Source organism: Magnolia sinica, chromosome 18 (assembly GCF_029962835.1).
Source record: "Magnolia sinica isolate HGM2019 chromosome 18, MsV1, whole genome shotgun sequence".
NCBI lineage: Eukaryota > Viridiplantae > Streptophyta > Magnoliopsida > Magnoliales > Magnoliaceae > Magnolia > Magnolia sinica.
In genome coordinates this window covers 9,696,188-9,718,111 of record NC_080590.1, presented here as the reverse complement: position 1 = coordinate 9,718,111, position 21,924 = coordinate 9,696,188, and the positions used below count along the sequence as shown (strand labels likewise).

Below are 21,924 nucleotides of genomic sequence, written 5' to 3'. Positions count from 1 at the left end.
TCAAGATCTGAGAGTCTACACGATGTTTAAAACCTTTACAAAGCAGAAGATTGACGCTCCAACGGCCCGCCTATCTACTACTAGAGCAGATGGAACTATTCACACCTCTGATCCTAGGGTATATAGTGGCCCCGAATCGCGATCTATGAATTAGATCGTCTCAAGGACAAGCCAGAATAGACAGACTCTCGTGCACAATATTTTTCTCTCTGTATACTCTCAGTATTTTGTATATTTCATGATGCGAGAGAGAGCACATGCCTTTTTATAGAAAATGAGGGGAGTTTGGATGAAACCATATCATCCGGTCTTATCCCTATCTCCTAGAATAAATCAAATTCAATTTTTAATTTGAAATATAACAGAAAAGGAGAAAGGCCGGAAGATGCCCAAACTTATGAGACCCACCCACTAGTGATTGCTCACCAGTGGGCCCACCGGCCTACATCCAACAGAAACTTCACGTAGTGAGTGGACCAAACTGCCTATCTCTCAGTACAAACCTGCTTGAGTGGGCCACACATCTCTCCAGCTACACACTACAGTCCAGCATATTATCACATGCAGATGGTCATGAAGACCATGTAACATGTGGTCATAAACACCACATGTTATGTGCTTCACCACCTAATTCCGACTATGAACTTATTAGAGCCATTTCTTGGGGAAAATGGCCTAATTTTTCCAAATTTGCGAAGGAGATCATGTGGCCCCACACGTGCCCCTAATGCACCCTCACACATAGATAGCATGGCATGTCAATATACCATCCAAGCGGTGAGGTAGGTGTCGAACCAGTGGCCATCATCTGATTGATAAATCAAGCCTGTGAACTATCAAAACCAAAAGGCTCGCAAAGTTTTCTTTCCTTTTTTTTGGGTCCATTTTTTCTGCCCATGTGTGTGACCTATTTGATAATTGACTAACCTGAGTTCATAGCCAGATGATCTGCCTAGTGGATCCCACCTGATACACTGCTCAGATGTCATACACAGGTGCCAGTTTGGCACATGGAAGTCCCATCAAGAGGGGTGCATATGGGGCTGGAAAATGTGAAGGCCAAGCAAAACTGGTATGAAAGAGGAAGAGCAGATTATTGTGCTAATTTCATATGCTTTTGCAACACTGCCACTAATTACTATTAATGATCAAACTCTAGGAATACAACGATTGAAAAATAATGAGTCAAAATAAATTATCCACTCTAAATACACGAGTTCTCCCAAGTTGTGCAGACGGCCCCAAGTAGAGTTGCTGAGAAAGGAAAACAATGAAAAGGGAACACGAATGATGGTATGGCTGTATGACGCCAGAATGCCGTGCACAAAAATCCAGCAAGTCCACCTGAAAACCCGCCCAATGGATCCCATCCTCACCATGTTATCTTTAAGACAGTGGCTGCCGCCTCCTGCATTTTTTTAGTTGAGTTGGGTGATTAAGGGCAAGAAGAGTGCAAGGCAGTAAGCTATGTAAACTAAAGAAATGGAGATTTTGGTTTACTCAACGCAGTACTTTAATTCTAGGTAGATTTTGAGTTGTTTGCTTGAGAAATCTGTTAGTGATCATATCATTTAGTGGGCCATCCCTTTGCATATCATGAAGTACGCAAGGATGCACCTGTAAGCGCTCCAGATGAATTCATAGGGTCCTTCATCAGCAGCAAAGCCACAGTAGGCTATTGCATGCATGGGATCCTGTACATGTAAGGCCCATGGTTTGGTCATCTAAACCTTTGACTTGATGCAGCCCTTTATGGAAGCTAGATGCCCCAAGGTAACCTATATTAAGACATTGTAAACCTTTGATGTGTGACCTACGAATGAAAGGTTGAGAACAATGCAATCCTCCACATTCGCAATGATAATGGGTTGAAATATTTACGGGCTTAAAACTTCAAACCTGTGAGACTTTTGTTCAGTTCCCATCAACAGAGTGGCCCATCAGGTCAACGGTTTGGATGCTGAAGCAAAGGGCTCTACAGTTTGCTGCAGAGCAGGGCCCTATAGTTCCTCACTACTCAAGGTGACACAGACAATTTACTTATATCCACCTTTTTGGTTTGATGCATGTGTTGTGTATGTATTTCCTATGCACATCTGATATACAGATGAACACATCTATAAGACATCCTGCTTAATGCACGTGTTGTGTGTATGAATTTCCTATGCACATCTGATATACAGATGAACACATCTACAAGACATCCCGCTTATGCCACATATACATATGCATAAACACAAGTAGAGATTACCTCTTGGGCCGGCTTCGATCTTCTTCATAGTCCATCACTCCTCCAGGTTCAGAGTAGATGATCTCCTCGTGCCCTCGTAACTCCACGTCTGCCTGCTTACAGTGTACTTCTGCGACCAAGTAAGTAAGACACATCGACCAACATATCCCATGTTCGATAAGTAGTCTACTCTATTTATACATGTGCTTTTCTAACAAAGTATTGTACACATGACTTCCACATTATAGCGAGCACAAGTACAATGCTCCATATGAAAGGACCTTGTAACCATGGGGCCCAACATCAGGAGATGTGGATGCATACCACCAATCTGGGATGTACGAACTTAAACACAAGGGTCAAGACATTATGTAAATCAGGGATGACTGTATACCAAGGTCATCTAATAGTAAAAATATGATGTATTCAGTTAAAAGAAGAAAAAGAAAACAGATCCAACTGACCTTAAGGGTTTTCTTCACTTCATCCACCTTGTCTTCGATTTCCTTTCGGTGTTTCTTGTCGGCCTCGCCCATCGTATCAGCCCATTTGATCTTCTCTTGAATTGATAGAAGAAGATTGTCTGAAGTGGTCAGCCTGCAAAATACTCATCCATAAAAAAGAAAGATCATCTAACAAACCATTGTGTTTTGACCCAGAATCATTTGAAGGGCAGCCAAAGAAATTTTTAGGAAACCAATTAAGCAGAAAATCATCAACAAAAAATCATTCAGCGAAGGATTTAAAAACAAAAAATCCTGTTGCAGAGTTTATGTTGCCTGGAGTACCCTGCAATATTTGATGTGCTACCCGATGATTCACAATGAGAGATAAAAGTTTTATATTGGTCAATATTTATTTGAGAATTGCTGATTTCTACTTAAATTGGGAAAACAGGAGCAGGGAACAATTAGAGGGCAAAACAGCCCTTGAACTTGCATTTACCACTTAGAATACCGAATCAAAATGGGGCAGTTAATGCTTCTATCAATCTCCTAGTTACCTGAAAATTTCAACCATATGTGAAATCAAGGTTATCTTTGGCTGTCGACCAAGAAAACAGGAAGAAATCAGGCCGTGCATCTTGGATGGAAAGCATGTAAATTGAGCAAAATAAAAATAAAAATTGGACCGTGCAGGTTCTGTGTTGATTCTCCTATACCAACAGGTACGGCTACAACTTATAACAGTCTTAGAGACCACATAGCATGCTCAATATGGAGTTCATCCTACCTAGATCACTGTGTGAGAGAACAAACCCTGTTACACATGCAAAAGAAACAACAAAAGGGCAGTTTGGTTCGCTGGCGGAATAGAAGCATTCTCACGTCCAACATGATTACCAGTAAGTATTATTACTACTCTCTCTTTTCACAGGTAAGCTATGGTAAAGGAAATTTCAAAGATGGGACTTCTTTCTATCTGAAAATACTAAGAACCAAGACCAAAGCAATATAGCCACTATCCCATTTAGAGATATCATGATTGCGCACCCACAACAAATTGAATTTGACCAAAAGAAGAGAAGAATAAAAGAAATATTCAAGCACTTCTTTTCTGTATATTTCTGTGAAGCAAATACCAGGTAGTTAGTGTCTGTATCATGCTGCCAAGCTGTCCAGGTCTCAAATCCCGCCCCGCTGCGAATTGCACCTACACCTCAAGACAAAAAAATTTAAAAAAAAAAAAAAAGGAACAGAAGAAGAAGAAGAAGAAGAAGAGAGAGAGAGAGAGAGTTGGCTATTGGATATATGTCCTTGCACTAAAATAATCATACTAAAAGCAAATTGGCAACTGAACTCTGACCTCAAAGCATCTGCGCAATTGATCCAGCTTTCCTCTGACTATACCCTACAAGCCCAATTGAAGATGCTCAGCCACAGTTTTGAATAACGCAATTGGTAGGTATTTCGACCAGGCCCAAAACAATCAATACAGGACGCATTGGACCATATCAGACGATACTGACCCATATTAGCTGAACTTATTTAGCACCAAAAAAAAATCTTGAAAATATACTGGGTAAATAGGGGAAAATGTAAAACATTAGAATCTATCTTTTCTCTCTCTTTTTCTCTATCTTTTTTCTTTCAGTGCTTGTGCACCAAATATGTCCTGATCAAACAAAAGTCAAGCATGATTTATGTCCCATTACATATGAATATGACAAAAAGAAGATATTTAAATAAAATTTAAAAAAAATAAAAAAAAACCCACAAAAAATGAAAAAGTGAAGTTTATATGATCCTCAAAATAGGACTATATGTAGTCTAAAGTCAGTTTATAAGCTTCCTTCACGGTTGAAATGAAGAAAGAAGTGGAGAGAGAGAGAGAGAGAGAGAGAGAGAGAGAGAGAGAGAATAAAATTTTCAAAAGAAATGGTAGATGCTTCAACGGGACCTCACACTCACCGGATTCTGTAGCATCTAGAGCTAGGATGTTAGTTGTTGAGTGGGCAGTTAATGTCGATAAATTAAAGGGATGTAATTTGATTTTCTTAGGTGTGTAGTTGGTTGCGTCGCTCCCTCGGCGGTGCAGCCTCCAATCTTATGTTTTTCCTTTTTTCTCTTAATATATTCAGTGACTTTTCAAAAGAAAAAAAAATTCAAAAGCGCCTTTATGACCTTTCCGGCCGTTATGGCCAATTTTTTTCTTAATGGACTAGTTCACCTGCGTAACATGTCATAAGGATGACCAACACTCTAACATAACGGCCGACATGGCCGTAACGTAACAACTATTCAAAACCATACGCTCAGTACCTTTTTTATCATATAGTACCTATGCCATATTCTCACTTCTATAATTCTCAACAGTTTTTGCAATAAAAATTGCAAAATGTACTGCCCCTGTGCAATTCCAAAATAAACCAGGCATTTAAAGAAGAGTTCAAAAGGTTTAAAAAAAGTTATTCACTCGAATTTGGACCCAAAATGACAAATACTTGGAACGAGAACAATAGATTGGTTGTTGTCACCACCATATTGAAGAAAGTGCATCCCACTCTTCTATGAAGCAGTAGAAAGCATAATGATTCTTAACGCCTATGGCCAAGTTTGCCGATAGATATGTAATGCAGGGGCATTTTCAAACCGGGCTCAAATGGGGTGGCCTGTGAGATGCAGGGGCACACTCGAGGTGGGTGGCCTGCATAACCAATGGATTTGGGGCCTGTGTGAGGCAGAACCCATGGATTTGGGGCCCATGAGGAGGGTTCAGCCGAGGACCTAACCCATGGATTTGGGGCCTGGGCTATGAGTTAAAGAGATTAATTCACCATGTTCTATTAGTTCGAGCTTTTAGAACAAGTGGTTAATTGTCTTGCATCAATATGGGTGGGATATGTTTGTGCTGACAGTAGATTAAACTAAAATTGCAATATTCTCAAGCACAAGATGCCATAAAGAGGAATTTGGGAGTGAACCACATTGATAGGGTTTGGAAGTCCAAGTTTTTTCGATGAGTGAATCGGTTGTGAATCAGCAAAAGAAGCTCCCTCCAGGTTACTCATGATCGAGACTATAAAAAATGCCAAAAGAGAGAATAAAAAATCAGACTGGAAGAATACTTACAGCATACATGCACTCGTTGATAAGAAAGTCTTCAAGCTCTCGTACATTTGAAACATCAAGTTCCTGCATCAGTTGATCATAAGGAAGTACCTGCGAAGAAAAAAAAAAGACATAGCCAAGGTTACAATAATAGTAAAGTATCCCCAGCACAACATATGGAGAAACTTAACCTCATGACAGGAGGTATATTATGGACTGATAGGCCCATCTGGATGACTAGAAATGGTAATCTACGTTTTAGCAAATACGGAAACATCATAAAATTGTAATAAAACAAAAGCTAATCTTTCTAGTTTGTTATACGATCTCCTTTTGATTCATTGCACTCTGGTCTGATCGAAATTGGAATATTCAAGCACGAGATGTTTTGTTATATGGTCTCCTATTGATTTTGTGATATACGCAAGACGGGTGTCGAGAGACGATTTTCGTGGAGAGCATTTGGAAGACTCTAGAGATGATCGAAGTGATCATCAGAGAGACGAAGGGAGGGATCTCTCCCACGAAGGATTCAATGAGCATCAGAAGCATGTTTCTAGGGTATTGAGACAAGATGTTTCGAGTGACTTCCCTCGGGATGTCTCTAGAGGCAAAGGCTAGAGGATCAGCTCAAAATCCCTCAAGAGAACGTAGCCGAGATGGTGAGAGGGATCAAATCAGATCTGATGGACAATCATTGTGGAAGATACTCCTCCAGACGAAGATTATCCCTATCTGGGAGGGGGGTCAAAGGGGGAGATAGAAAGGCACATGTAGCTCTGTGAAGCAAGCTACGTTGGGGCTAGGCAAGTAAGGTATCTCTCCAAGGGTAAGGGAAAAGTGGTCGATGGATGGCATGACTAGCAAAAGCATCACAACCTAAGAAGATACACATGATGGGCCATCATTTGATTGAATGGGGAATCCATCAAAAAGTCAACAAATGTATTTGTTAATGGAACAAACAACGGATACCGGTTAGATTGATGGAAAGGATGAACACTAAGGTATTCAAAACATTGGTGATGGCATTAACGGTCAATTGCAGCCCTATAACGATGAAAATCTTTTTTGAAGGAAGAAAATGTATTGACCCCATAACATACTGTTACGGGCCCATATCGGCCCGTTATTGCAGGCAAATGGCATTGCAACCCTGTAGCGCATAACAGTTCCCACCGTGTTACAGTTACATAATGGCTGTAACATAACCTCTCCTTTTTTTTTGAAAAGTAACAGTCACTTTCATTAAAAACAGAAAATTACAAAAAGGAGACAGACCGCTGAGATAGCAGGAATTAGTCTCCCTCTAAGAACAGATTACAATCTGAAGGATGGAAAATAAAAGCAGCCCATTCGGTGATGTAATAATGAATTCTAGACACTATGGACCCCACCGAATTCAAAATTCCCTTGAAGACGCTCTCATTTCTTTCTTTCCACACCGCACACCAGACAGCCAGGAGGGTCATTCTCCAAAAGATAGTTTTTTGTTTACCAATGGAGACTCCGTGCCAAGCTTTTAACCTCTTTTGAATGCCATGATGGACGCATTAGTTCCATCCCAATAGCAATAAAAGTATGTAGATCAGAAGCTTGTAACGAGAGAAACGATGCAATGAAATCAAAAAACCAATCAAGCACGAGGAAAGAAGAATTGCCAATTCTGCATGTAAAGCAAGCAACTCTATGAACACAGATTTTATTGAAAAGAAATTTTTTAAAAAAAGAAAAAATAAATAAAGAGGATACAACCAAGCTGAAAACATCCAGAACATGGCCTACAATTTTATTTATTTTATTTTTTGAAGAATGAAACAGGGCCTATCAGAAACCCAAAAACTAAAAATAGAAGGCAATCTTTGCCTCTTATCAGAGACCAGTAGGGCCATAGCCCCTCGATTCACTCCTTAGCTTAGTGCATCTGCCCTGAAATTTCCCAATCAAAGGATGTGAGAGAAGGAAGCCATGAGATTGGAACTGAGCTCGACAACTTCATCTAATGCATTTTCTAACTCCAAAGGTGCATGGACTGACTTGATCCATTTGATCGAACTTCTGGAGTCACCTTCAAATTTCAATACCTGTCTGGTTGAAAATTTGAAAAACCACCGATCTTAGGCCTCGAAGCAGAAAGGCAGCCTCAGCCAGATTATTGTCCCTAACACCCAGAGGGACTGAGTATTCCACCACTGACGTCCCGTCATTATTGCCACACATGTTTCCAATTCCCGCAGGCTCTGGGTTGCCGAGAGAGCAACCATCAAAGTTAAGCTTAAAATGACCTCGCAGGGAAGGAACCCATTTTACCAACTTTTAGGAGCGAACTGCAACCCTGAATCACCTCATCACACTTTCAAAGGAATAAGAAAACAGGGAAACCCTTCAACCGATTGTCTTGCTGACCCCATTCTATCACTGCATCAAAAATCTTTGAACAAACTGCTGGAACAGCCCGCTCCTTGCCTCTAAAAATGTGTGCATTCCCCTCTAGCCAAAAGTTCCACATAGTATCCCCAACAACTAGAGACTAGATCATATGTCCTATCATTCCCCAAGCACAGCACTACCAGCAGCTAATAACTGCTCCACAGACTCCAGAATGACCCAATGAATCTGAATTTTGGAGAAGATTTCCTGCCATTAGCTGCTGCTAATCTACACTGCAGTAAGATGTGTAGCACTCTCTCCTCAGCAGTGCAGCACAATATAGATCTGTTTGCCAACATAATTCCTCTCCTTTGCAAGTGATTCACCATGAAAACCTTATATAAGCAGACAACCCCAAGTAAATGCAACTAGCAAGCAGTTCTACTATTGAAGAAGAGATGCAAATCCTCCTATAGCACATGAACTGCAAAGAAGCAAATGTGAAAGTGGCATGCTCTACCAATCCAGCCAGTGAAAAAAGTTTATGTCAGGCATGTTTGCCTCCATCAGCTCATGTCAAGGCCAGCGAAGAAGCGAGACAAAAAAGGATGCCTGTGATGGATTGATACCAGTTATCAACTTGATGATGAGTTTTTTAAAAGCAAGAGGAAAAATGCAAGAACAATCGCAAGAAACGTGCCATGAAGATGTGGGCCCCAAAAAACCGGTTTGCAGGTGCTACAGCTAACTCAGTGGGCCCCATACATGGAGTTGTGTTTATAGTTTTTTTAAAGGAGATAGAGACCCCATGTGTGGTTATCACTTGATCCTTTTGGAGTCTTTATTGCATAAAGACTTTGAAACATTCATAATAGGATCATGTGTCATTTAAGTCATTAGTAGTTTTATACATTGGAAAATTTGTATTTAAGGGAATTAATATTATCCCAAAGGGGAGGCAAATGGATCAATGGAAAAAAAAAAAAAAAAAATGGAAGAACCCAAAAACCCTCTGGCAACGTGGTAGAGATCACAACCCACTCTCTTCTACATAATGGAACCAAAGAAAACCCCATTATCTGATTTTTTTTATTCCACCGTGTCATCAGCTATTACAAGGTCTTTTATATAGACTATGACCACCACAATATACGCTTGAATCCCATCACCACCATATACGCTTCATGTAAATTAGCCATAACTCAAACAACAACGGAATTGCATGATCATGAGCTCCTTGAAAACTAACTCAATAAGGCACCCATTTCGTGAAATTCTAACATCGTTTGATGCACAAAAAATGACCCACAATTGAAGTGACAAAAATACAAATGGGATATTTGCTTAACTAGCCCTAATGCTAACAACTAACTGAAAGACTTGTAATATGGTTTAGAATGCACGTCCATCATGGGGACATCGCACGCGGGTACGCCACCTCCTACGCACGTATGTACGAAGGAGGGCCCCACCGTCGATCTGACTCAATGACGACGTCCAGGGAGGGCCTCCTGATGCAGGACAATTAACCACTTACTCTAAAAGCTCGAACTGTTAGAGTATGGCGAATTAATCCCTTTATCTCATAGCCTAAGCACCACATCTCATGAGTTAGGACCTCGTGGGCCCCAAATCACATGGGCCACCCACCCCAAGTGTGTCCCCGAATCTCACGGGCTACCCCACTCGAGCCCAGTGTGAAATGGGCATTAATCACTCCTGGTAAGGAGTCTCGAACACGAGACCTCCCTCGTGGGCCCCAAATCGCATGGGTCACCCACCCCGAGTGTGCCCCTGCATTCAACAGGCGACCCCAATTGAGCCCAGTATGAAAATGTTCCTGCATCAATCACCCCCGATGAGGAATCTCGAACACGAGACCTCTCGCTCTGATACCAATTTGATGCAGGACAATTAACCACTTGCTCTAAAAGCTCGAACTGTTAGAGTATGGCGAATTAATCCCTTTATCTCATAGCCCAGGCCCCACATCTCATGGGTTAGGACCTCGGCCGAACCCCCTTCGTGGGCCCCAAATCACATGGGTCGTCCACCTCGAGTGTGTCCTGCATCCCACGGGCTACCCCACTCGAGCCCGGTGTGAAATGCGCATTAATCACCCTGGTAAGGAGTCTCAAACACGAAATCTCCCTCGTAGGCCCCAAATCACATGGGTCACCCACCCCGAGTGTGCCCCTGCATCCAACAGGCGACCCCACTTGAGCCCAGTGTGAAAATGCTCCTGCATTACCTCCTAGTTAGAAAACAATGTTTTGATTCAAAAGAGTGGGCCCGACAATCAAGAAAAGCCCACCATGGGATCTCATGATCGCGGCCCACTAGTCGGATTGATTTCATATTTTAAGTTTTGCTTATTGTTATTATTTAGAACATCATAAACGCTTTAGATTTTTTTGTTTGGTTTTTATTTTAGTTTACTTCATCGCCAAGTAATAGGTTGCACCCATGGCGCAAGTTTTGGGGTATAGGGTTTTCCTACAAACAGGCACCCCTTGTAGTTCTTTTGATTCATTGAAGCTTAATAAAAATTCATGTTTTATTTTTCTGTTCTCTTCGTGAGTTGTGGGAGAATTCAAGTGGGTGCAAAGCCCTCCATTTTCGAAGGGCTAACTATCGTGGTGCGAAGCCACATCTATCCTCATCCATCCCTACCCTCTCTCATCCATACCTCTCATATTCTGTCATCATCATTGCTTTGAATTTTTTAACTTTTGCAGTCATTCGTCCCCCTACACTCAGTTTCCAAAATCTAGACCTGTAGGAGGGCTGAAACTTCGACGGAGCACCACATCGCGACCGTACGCCGGATCGTCGTCAAACTTGGAGGGATTAGAGGCTTCCCTTGGCCGACTAAGGCCTAAGTGTCAATTTGGGAAGGCGGGCTTCCATCACACGTGCGGCCAGCCCACCTGCACACGTGCGTCAACCTCGGGTCACCGTCTGCACCCGGAAGCTTTCTCTGGGTCAGGTTTTCCCCTTGTTTTCCTCTTTTCATTCCTATTTCATAAACCCTAACCCTAGCTAGCATTAACCCTAATTTATTTGCCCCCTTTTCTCATCTTAGGGTTCCTTGAATTGAACTTGAGGAATCCCTTGGATTAGGGGCTGATTACTATGTATGTGTGGATGATTATTTCTTATCTTTGAGTATCGTTTGGTTCATAATTTTTATTGATTCAACCCTAACATGTGTAGGCTTGGACCCGCATAGATTCCCCTTAATTGAATGGTTTGGACTTTCATGTGGGATATGGAATTTGTGTAATTGTTTCTGAACTAACGTGATCTTAAGCCTGAAATCTCGCACATCATATTTGAATTTCATGTCCTGCATCAGTCCAAACCATTGATCTTCCACCAAAACCAATCCCGGCCATCAAAGTGGTCCAGATCCTTGATTAGGACACTTAAATGGGTCTAATCTCTGATCCAGTAGGTTCCGTGTCTTGGTTGCATCAGGAATCTTAATAGGATGTTCGGTGTCATTATGCCATTAGTGTTTTACTTATTTGGGGAAGAATTTAGAATCTTTTTAGTTGTTTTTATATACCTTTTTCGATTTGAAAATCATATGTCAATCTTTAGGATATAATTTAGATATAAAAATAATAATGTCCATATCTGCAACATCTCTTTGGATCTTCTTTTTAGTCTCAGTCTATATAAGACTTCTAATGCCACATGTATGAATAGAGTTGACGAATATAAATGGGAATAAAATAGTGAGTTTGGGGAGAGAATTTTCCCATACAGAGCGAGAATTTTTGTGGTTTGTGAAAAATACATTCTTCCTCTCCCTTTTTCTTCTTCCACGTCCATCATACGTTAACATGTCAAGTGGATGCTTTGGTGCAGCCAACCTAACTAACAACCTGGCAGTTTAATGTCACCGTGATTCAGATGCAATTGCACTTATGTCATGCTCCGAAGTTGCCAACATCATTCTCATGAATTTGTGAGACAGTTCGTGGGAAATGTCAATATCTTGAAAAATAAGGGGTTTCCATAGTTGACACGCGCACGCACGCACACACACACACACACACACAAAAAGGCATCTTGAACGGGTAGATTAATTTGTACCTTGTTTGTCTCAGCCAGTGTGAGTACACTAAGTTGCTTTAACTTGCGGACTTGATCAGGTACCAGAGATGGAAAACAGCCTCCATTACCTATAAGGGAGAAATGAAGCAAATTTCAGAATTTTCTAAGAGAGACCAGAAGAGCATTCCTTAGTGCGTTTTCCATGGACAAGTTGAAATTTTGTCTATTGTAAAGGTAAAATTGTCGTAATAAAAGTTGACATGTTCCCAACAGCCCAAAAGGACAGTCCCATCAGCTAAGACTGATAAGTGAAATGACAAACAAATTTACGCATTTTGGGGGGGGGGGGGGTGGTGGTGAATGTTTCCTTCTTCTTTTTCTTATTTTATATCTGATTTCACTCCTAAAGCTTCTTTTCTAATAACATGTTTTGGTACTTTGCCTCCATCTATACCTTCTGTTGATCGTAAAATTCCAACTGTAGGTGTGTGTGGGTTGTGTGTGAAAATGAATGTTTCCTTCTTCTTTTTCTTATTTTATATCCGATTTCACTCCTAAAGCTTCTTTTCTAATAAAATGCTTTGGTACTTTGCCTCCATCTATACCTTCTGTTGATCGTAAAATTCCAACGTAGGTGAGCAATCATCATATTTGGGTTGTAAAATAAAGCCTTCTCCCTCAATATTTGCATGGAAATTACACATCCATTAAAAAATGTGGAAGTTTTTGCATCTTAAGTGGTAGGGGTTCTGATTCTATTGGTGACCTTTATGCTTTATGGTTTCAGTTATGTTTTATTTTGAGCATTTCATACGGTTCATGAGAAATCCTTGACTATAATAACATAAACATAGAAATAATGCAAGACAAGGAACAGGAAATGCGGGTAGCATGCCTTCTTAGTGCGTTTTTTTTTTTTTTTTAATTTGATTTATTTGCATATCAAATATCTGATTTCTCTAAATACAGATTATTACAGCGCAGTGATGAAAACGAAGGAAAGGGGGTTTGCAAAGAGGAAATGAATGTGCGGTGGTAAAATCCATTATCCCATACGCTTCAATTCCAATAACTATGCATGACTAATTTTTTGGTACCAAAAAATTAGTGCTCTCCAACCATTGATGCTTATTATCTAGAAGAGCCCCACGCATTGCGCAACTAAAATATTATGAGAGCAGGCCTTGTTTTGTGATGGTTCCTCATTGTTGCTTTCTCATGCATTGGCCATTTAGCTTTCTATCTTTATCTTTTTTCTTTTTTGATTAAAATAAATTAATTAATTAATTCCTCCCAGATTTTCTTTTTCGAAAATAAATTCGTTTATTTGTATATCTTCTTTTTGAAAGATAAATCGGTATATCTTTATTTGTATATCACATTTCGCCAAATACAGATTATTACAGTGCGGTGATGAAAACAGAGGAAAGGGGGTTTGCAAAGAGGAAATGAATGTGGGTTGGTGAAATTCATGATCTGTTTCAATTCCAATACCTATGCATGACTAGTTCTTTGGTGGATAAAAAGAATGATCTCCAACCATGGACACTTGTTATCAAAGAAGAGCTCAATGCCTTGCACAAATAAAATATTATGAGATACTAGATTTAGAGTACTGAAGTATATTTAACAATTGCTTCAGGATGGTGGAAGGCCCATAGAAATTAGTATTACTGTTAGTCCCTTGACAGGTGAATTAAAAAGATCAATGAACAATCATGGATCTAATATACACTAAAAAACCATCTGTTTGACAAACAACGGGAAACTTTTAACTTGTACAAGGATAAAGGTGTCCAATGCTTACTCTTGTAGTCACTCCATGTGCCATGAGCAAACAAGCGAAGCACATCAAGAAATATGGAATACTCAGTGCCTTGAAGCTGCATTTGAGAGACACAGACAATTAAAAAACAAAACAACACAAGGAGGTTTAGAGAATGCTAAACTCAGTTTCCAGTACCAATACAATAAAGCAAATAAGGCATGAGAAAAGCTAAAAGAGACAATGAAGAGGACAGGGAATCAACTTCTTCTATTAACGGAGCAGCTCAGTTTTGTTAGACCGCTTCATTGATATCACTTCCATCAGGGATCAAGTGCATCTATAAAAACAGTCTAGAGAAAGAGCTAAGCATGGTGGTACATGGGAAATCCCTTTAAGCCTCCGCAACACATCAGAGAGAGATAGAGAAGTATAAAAGATACATAAGCAGACATGAACTATAAATCTTATATGCTTCACACAACATTCAAGAACAACAACAGGTTAAAGAAAAAAAAAAAAAACGGAACAAAACAAAACTTATAAGATTATGTGATTGTGTACAGGAGACTATTTAACACTAACTCTCCACCCGAAAAATTCAACGCCATCCATTACTTCAGTGTCATGGTCGTTGTCGTCAAAGACTTGTCCCAACCACTTGGGGTCAGCTTTATTAATCCTATTTCACAAATCAATCCTGTCTAAGGCACTATCCTCGGTTAAGTGAGAAGCCTTCATATCCCTTATCACCACTTCAATCAAAGTCCTTTTGGGTCTTCCTCTCATCCGTTTTTCAGGCCCTTCAAAACCCTAATCAATATTCCCTTTAGGGTGGCAATAGGTGGGCAGCCCGGCCCTGAAGAGTTAGGGATTGGGACCCTAAACTTGGCCCGAGAGCTGGGCTCAAGCTAGGCCTGATGCCCAGACCATCTGCACCTGGGCCAATGATGAATGCCCAAATCCAGCCCAATCATCAAGGGGCATTGTTATATAAAAAAGAATTGACAGGTTAAGAACTTGTGAGCGGTTCCCATTCAACATGCACGTGTAGTTTAAAGCATTCTTGGGCATGGGGCCATGTTTCAATGATGATCCATTTAGAAGATAGGACTCATCATGGATGGAAGGGATACCCAAAAATAAAATTAAAAATTTTTAAAAAAAAAAAAAAAAAAGATTATACCATTTCAAACCTTTGATTATTTCATTGTTTTACTTATAGGGCTGGCCCTATAGAGTTAGGACCAAGGCTTAGGGTACTAGCATCAGGCTAGGGCCAACCTAGCCTGGCCCTAGCTTAGCCTATTGCCACCCTTAGTTCAACTCCTTGACTAGAGTTGTTTCTACTCATTATTGCACATGACAAGGGCATCTCAATTTTCCCTCCATCATGTTATCTCTTGTTGGGGGCTACCCCTAGGTAGCTCCAAATGACCTCATTCATAATTCTATACCTCTGTTCAAAATTATCTCAATTCTTAATTCTATCCTGCCTAGTCTTCCGACACATCCACAACATTATCCTCAACTCTACTCATGTTGATTTCTAATAGGCTAACTCTCTAGCCCACATACCATTGCCAGCTGAATAGTTTTCTTATAGAAATTTCCCTCAAGTTTCACAGGTGTGCGAGCTTGCGACAATCACAAAACATTCCAGAACATGGTGTGTCATAAAGGCCGTTACAAGGCCGTAAAAGCCGTTACATAAAGGTAACGGTGGCAACCGTTACGCGTTACAGGGTCGTAATGGTTGTAATAGCGTTATGGAAAAAAATGACCAGTAATTGCCGTTAACGGCACGTTACATCCCCTATTAAAGGTCATAACAGCCCCGTAATTGTCTATTATGGGGCAGATACAGGTTTTCCATACTTTTTAATCAACATTATGGGGCAAATATATGTTTTTCTGGATTTTTTTCAATAAAAAAAAAGAGACCATAACAGCCGTTATGACCCGTATCGTAAAGGTAACAGTGGTGGTCGTTACAGTTACCATTACCGTTACAAAATACCTTGCTCCAGAAGCACATTTTCACTTCACCCACCTAGCTCTAATCAATTGAAAACATCATCACCAATCTCCCTAGCCCTCTGAATAATGAAGCTAAGGTAATGAAAAAGAAATATTACTTCGAGAGATCTCTTGACCATCAATTTCAACAAAGGCATCATCATCTCTAGTATTTGTTCTTTAAAAAGTTGCATATACAATATAATTCTACTGATTGTTAAGCTTCTAGACTCTAAAGTCTTCTACCAAATCTCCAATTTAGCATCTGCTCTTGTCAACTAACGCAATAACACTACATCTGTAAACAACATACACAATGGACCTCGTCCAATCGCCAGCAGCTAATTCATCTATACCAAGTGCAAAAAGGTAAGTGCTTAATACCGACCCCTAAAGAAGAGCCTTTGTTTCTAAGAATTCATCATTCTCACCAAAGGTTATTCTCACTCTTGTAACAACACCATCAACCATGTCTTAATGGTGTCTACATATCCTCTTGACACCTCTTCATTAGAAGCCCAAAATTATATAATTAAGGGCAAAGAAGAACAACGGGTTTCCACAAAATGTTAGATGTTTGAAATTTCTAACATATTTTTTGGGGCTTTGATTGGATACCCCACAAATAGTAATGATTCCTATGAGGATTGGGTTAGGTTACAATATGCATGTGTGTGTAATCCTTTTGGTGAGGATTGGGTTACGCTCATGTGTGTGCGTATGGGTTTTGCTAATGTCCCCACCTTCATGGGGATGTTAGCAACGTCCCCAAACCTTTTTAATTACACAACGAGGTGACCTGTCATCAATCTAAACCATCCATTGATCATACAGCCAGTGTTCTAAATATCGGTATCGCGTTACGTATCGCACCCTTGGGATACGGATACGTATCAATTATCGCATAGGATATATCAGTTGTATCGCGTAATGTATCGTTGTTGTTGGAAACATGGGGAAACATTGGAAACTGGTCAAATTTTTCAATGAAATTTCAGTGATTGTTAAAAAAGACATCAATACACACATACAAATCAAAACATTATTAAAAACAAGTGCACATAATAGGTTTTCTTTGTATGGGGTCTTAATTTATGCATTGTCTAACTGAATTGATGCAAGTATATTCAAAGTCTATTCATATAATTTATAAATGTAAGAAGGCATGTGGAAACACAAGCAATACATTCAAAAGCAAAAGAAGAATCACTAGATTAGGTTACATGCATGTTTGATTTTGATTTTTTCAATTTTCCACAACTCGGTCCTTCTCCACTAAATCTCAAAATCGAAGCTCCCAATCCATGATTTTTCATGCAAAACATGAAAAATCATGGATTTGTAACAAATTGACACCAATTTAACTTGATTTTCAGAAAAATTGATCGAAAATATATAAAAAAATGTGCACCGGATCAAACACGTGAGATATATCCCACTACTCGTGCGTTTCGTATCTCACAGGTGAGATACAAGATATATTGTGGGATATATCGGCCGATATCGTTGATATTTAAAACATTGCATATAGCTAAGAGAAAGCCATGGTAGAGAATCATACCAATCAAATGATCCTCACCTTTTGAATGGGGCCAATTTGTTACAACCATCCACTATTTACAAGCCATAAATCACATTTTTAGAATCGTCAAATCAAAGTGTTACTCTCTTTTTTTCTTGAAAGATAACTTCTTTATTGAAAGGAAAAAAGAAACCATCCCAAAATGGAGCAGAAAGGAATACAAAGACCAAATAAAGGGGGAAATTACAACCCCAAAAGGGTGAGAAGGACACAAGGGTCCAGGACCTAATCAACAATTACAACTTTCATCCTAAGGATAACCCCATCTAACAATTCCACTCTATTTTCAAAAAAACACTTGTTTCTTTCGCCCCATAGGAGGGCCCACAACGTAGCCATTGCCGCCAACCTCCAAACCATCTTTCCTTCTTTACCCACTCATCCTTCATGCCAAGAGGCCAAAAAGGAAGAGATGGATGACAGCAACCAAACATTCAAAGTCAATAGGATGAAATCCCACACTTTTTTGCGAATTGGCAATGTGGCAGCAAACGATCCACCGTCTCTACATCTCTCATGCATAGAATGCATATGTTTGGGAGGACCAAACCTCTCTTCCTAAGATTATCCACAATCAGAGTTCTCTTTCGACTCACTAACCAAACAAACACAAACATCTTCGAAGGAGCAATGTACTTCCAAAAATGAAGATTATGAGTGGGAGAAGGAGAAGTGATGAGTAACCGATGGAAATATCTTACCAAGACTTGTCCTGAGCTATGACATTTCCAAACTTTCTTATCCTCCACAAGATGTACAATATTGACAGACTTCCAACTTGTCAAGCAAGATAATAAAGGCCTCCATCTCCTCATCCGATAGGCCTCTACAACAAGGAGGAGCCCAAACAATCCCTGCTCTAGATGCACATACGTAACGATCTACCGGAATATTCTTATCCGACGCAAGATGGCTAACAAAGGATGATTTAAGCAAGCAATCACCTAGCCATAGGTCCTCCCAAATGTGAATATGATTACCATTACCCACCTTGAAGGAGATACCCTCTTTGAAGTTAGAAGACATTGAGAGAATTGCTTTCCGAAGACCCAACACTTTATAGCAAGACGAACCTTTAATCCAGCAATCACCCGAGGCAGTACCAGACTTGCAGCCATCGCTTTCCTCCATAGCCTTTTTTTTTTTTGAAGCAAACCGCCATAACCACTTCCCAAGAGGCGCATGATTCATAAGATCCAAAACTCACAAACCTGCTCCTTGATGGGGACATCACGCGCACACGCACGCCCCCTACGCATGTACACAAGGAGGGGGAGGGCCCCACCATCGATCTGAATCGATGGCGACGTCCAGGGAGGGCCTCCTAGTTAGAGGACTGCGTTTTGGTTCGTTGGAGTGGACCCGATAGTCATGTGAATCCCACCATGGGTTCTCATGATCGTGGCCCACTATTCTAATTAATCTAATACTTTGGGTTTTGCTTATTATCGTTATTATGAATATCATGGACGGTTTAGATTGTTTTGATTAGTTGCTATTTTTTAATACTCCGTCTCCAAGTAATAGGTTGCACACATGGCGCGAGTTTTGGGGTATGGAGTTTTATTACAAATAGGCACCCCTTATAGTCTTTTTTCTAATGAAAGATTAATAAAATTTTTGTGTTTTCCTACTCCTCTTTGAATTATGAAAACCCAATTGGGTGTGAAACTCTCCCTTCTTCGAAGGGCTGACTACCGTAGTGCGAAACCACACCTATCCCAATTCGCATCCACCTTCTTCCATCCATATTTCTCTTCTCCTACAAGCATTTCATCTGCAAATCCATCAATATTTGCAGGTATTTCTCCACCCATAGCAGATTTCCAGAATCTAGCCCTGCAGGAGGGCTGAAACTTCGGCGAAGCACCACGCACAAACCATGCATCGGATCGAGCTAAGATTTGAGGGTTTTGGAGTCCATCCCTGGCCGACCAGGGCCAAGGTGGCCTTTTTCTGAATAGTGGGCCCCACACACGTGCGGCCTGAATCACACGCACTTGCGTCTGGGCCATTGTTGTCGTCCACACATGCGGTACTTTTCTGGTTCGCCTCTCTCCTCTCCTTCACCCTCTTTCACCCCAAATCCCTAACCCTAACCCTAAATTACTCAAATCCCCAATTCCATGCCCTTTCTTCAACCTTAGGGTTCCCCGTATTGAAATTTGTGAACCCCTTGGATTAGGGAATTATTTTTGTGCATATGTGGATGAATTTACCCTCCTTTGATTCTTATTTGGTCTATAATTTTGATTGATCCGGCCCTAGCATGTGTAGGCCTGGACCCGCATAAGATTCCCCTTGATTGAGTGTTTGAACTTTTGTATGAGATGTGAAATTTTGTATAATTGTTTCTGAACTAGTGTGATCTAAAGACTGAAATCTTGCACATCATACTTGAATTTCATGTCCTGCATCACTCCTCCTTCCGACAAAGGCCTACAAACATCCATTTCAAAAGATGATACTTTTTCCCCCATTCTTTGCCGCGCCAAAGGAAATCGTGTCTCATCTTCTCGAGCCTGGCCAATATCAACTTGGGACATCTAAAAAGCAACATAAAGTATGGGGGCATATTGGAGAAGGCCATTTGTATCAAAGTTAGACGCCCTCCCAAGAAAAGGTGACAACTCTTCCAAGAGTTTTAAAAAAAAAAAAAAAAACGATTATTTCGATGATCGGATCACATAGATGCTTGGCCGGCTTACCAAGACAGAGGGGGTGACCAAGGTAAGTAGAGGGGAAAGACAACCTTTTACAACCAAACACCTCTGCAAACCTCCAATTTGGATAAATGAACCCCAAGCAGCTCACTCCTAGCTAAGATCACCTTTAGGCTTGAAACCACTTCAAAGCATGTAACAACCTTCCTCAAAGTGTTACTCTAGAATCATAAGAAATACAATGTGGGATCCATCTAGTAGATGTTTCAAGATGATAATTGTACCTATTTTTTTCTCTGGTCAATCTTGGCTGCCCATTTTCATGCTATTGATCAGAAGCTTAGTATCACCCAATTAGCATGATTTTTGCACCATGTCTTGCTCCTAGTTTTATGAATGAAAGAACGGTTCGGATTGATTAAAAGGTTTGGGGACGTTGCCAACGACCCATGAAGATGGAAACATTAGCACACGCACGCGCACACACAATGAACTCAAAAGTACAATAGAAGGACACATCGTATGAGCTCAAAAGTACAATAGAAGGATACAAAGGATACATCGTATGCACTAGAATATCTATGAGTTTGATGCCTGTTCTCTTCAGTTTCATTGCAAATCACGTACCATGGTATCTCTACGTTTCACATTAAATGCTTTGAAAAAAAATCCTTTTTTATACATATTCTCTCTTCATAAATAATCAAATATTGTGGATAAAAAGATGGAAAGAGAAAATTCCAACAACAGAAGCGATGGGATTCTAACCTCAGCAACGTTGGGGACTAAGAGGATCTCCGAGAAGGCGAAGAGAGAAGGATGTGATGTCGCCTCGACGATTACATTGGAAAGAGATCCGCCTCTGAGAATCTCGGCTTGCTTGACGAAGTGCTCGATCAGCTCCGCTTGTTTTTGCTCGATGTCCATCGTTCTTAGAGAAAACAGGAGAAGATTTTCCTTTAAAAAAATATGAGATTTTTCAGGCCATGACAGAGGGCGGGGTATTCAAGAAATCCCTGGGGTTTTGAGAGATTGGATTTTGCTTCCTCTACGTCTGCGGTTTTAGCTTTCAGAGTCGACTTTATAGAGGGTTTGGGAGCTTTTGCAATTTGTACCGCCCGGTTTGTTGCTAACTTGCGCCGGCAATCGGTTGAGATTGATGTACGCCTCTACGGAGGAACGCTCGTTCCACACGCTCCTTCGAGCGCACAACAAGAATGGGTGCCGCTTCGGTGGGATCCCTGACCGTGGGGCCCACTGTGATGTATGTACTTATATCCACGCCGTCCATACTTTTTGAAAAATCATTTTAGGCCATGGTTCCAAAAATGAAGTAGATCCAAATTTCAGGTGTACCATAATACAGGTGGCCCCATGAAATTTTTAATGGTGGGGATTCAATCAAGACCTTTTCCTCTAGTATGGTCCACCTAAGATTTGTATCTGCTTCTTTTTTTGGATCATTCCCTGAAATGAGCTGTCAAAATGGATGGACGGCGTAGATATAAGGCACATACATTAAGGTGGGTCCCGCAGTTAGTGATCCACCGACCTTGGGGATCCACGCAAACCGCGATGCACCGTGGTGTGCGTCCAATTATAAAAATCCGGCTGGCCCACTATCAAGGTTAGCCAGACGCGGACATAAAATGTTGGCTGCGTGTTTTATTAACCATGTG

The 21,924-nt window shown here is 40.6% G+C and overlaps 1 protein-coding gene across 3 annotated transcripts; it reads right to left on the bottom strand.

Moving 5' to 3' along the window:
- Nucleotides 1-1,115: 1,115 nt before the first annotated feature.
- Nucleotides 1,116-21,357, bottom strand: LOC131232529 (COP9 signalosome complex subunit 7). 3 transcript variants are annotated; one of them, XM_058228828.1, is made up of 9 exons: nt 21,014-21,357; nt 14,024-14,099; nt 12,256-12,344; nt 5,803-5,892; nt 4,037-4,081; nt 3,813-3,883; nt 2,695-2,827; nt 2,252-2,357; nt 1,116-1,408 (listed from the first exon to the last, which is right to left on the bottom strand). In XM_058228828.1, exons 1-8 carry the CDS (start codon nt 21,170-21,172, stop codon nt 2,286-2,288), a joined length of 735 nt encoding a protein of 244 aa, XP_058084811.1. In that variant the 5' UTR covers nt 21,173-21,357; the 3' UTR covers nt 1,116-1,408; nt 2,252-2,285. The 3 variants fall into 3 exon arrangements, with proteins under 3 accessions (XP_058084811.1, XP_058084810.1, XP_058084809.1); XM_058228827.1 differs by having other exon boundaries at nt 2,252-2,360; nt 21,014-21,353; XM_058228826.1 differs by having other exon boundaries at nt 2,252-2,343; nt 21,014-21,351.
- Between the last annotated feature and the right edge of the window lie 567 nt (nt 21,358-21,924).

Bases quoted from the DNA above. Each gene is read 5' to 3' on its own strand.
- LOC131232529 (XM_058228826.1), bottom strand. From the start codon at position 21,172: ATGGACATCGAGCAAAAACAAGCGGAGCTGATCGAGCACTTCGTCAAG. The intron at 2,344-2,694 runs GTCAGTTGGATC...CACTGTAAGCAG, and splicing joins AAGTGAAGAAAACCCTTAAG to GCAGACGTGGAGTTACGAGG. The intron at 1,409-2,251 runs GTAATCTCTACT...AAAAAAATGCAG, and splicing joins GATCGAAGCCGGCCCAAGAG to GAGGCGGCAGCCACTGTCTT.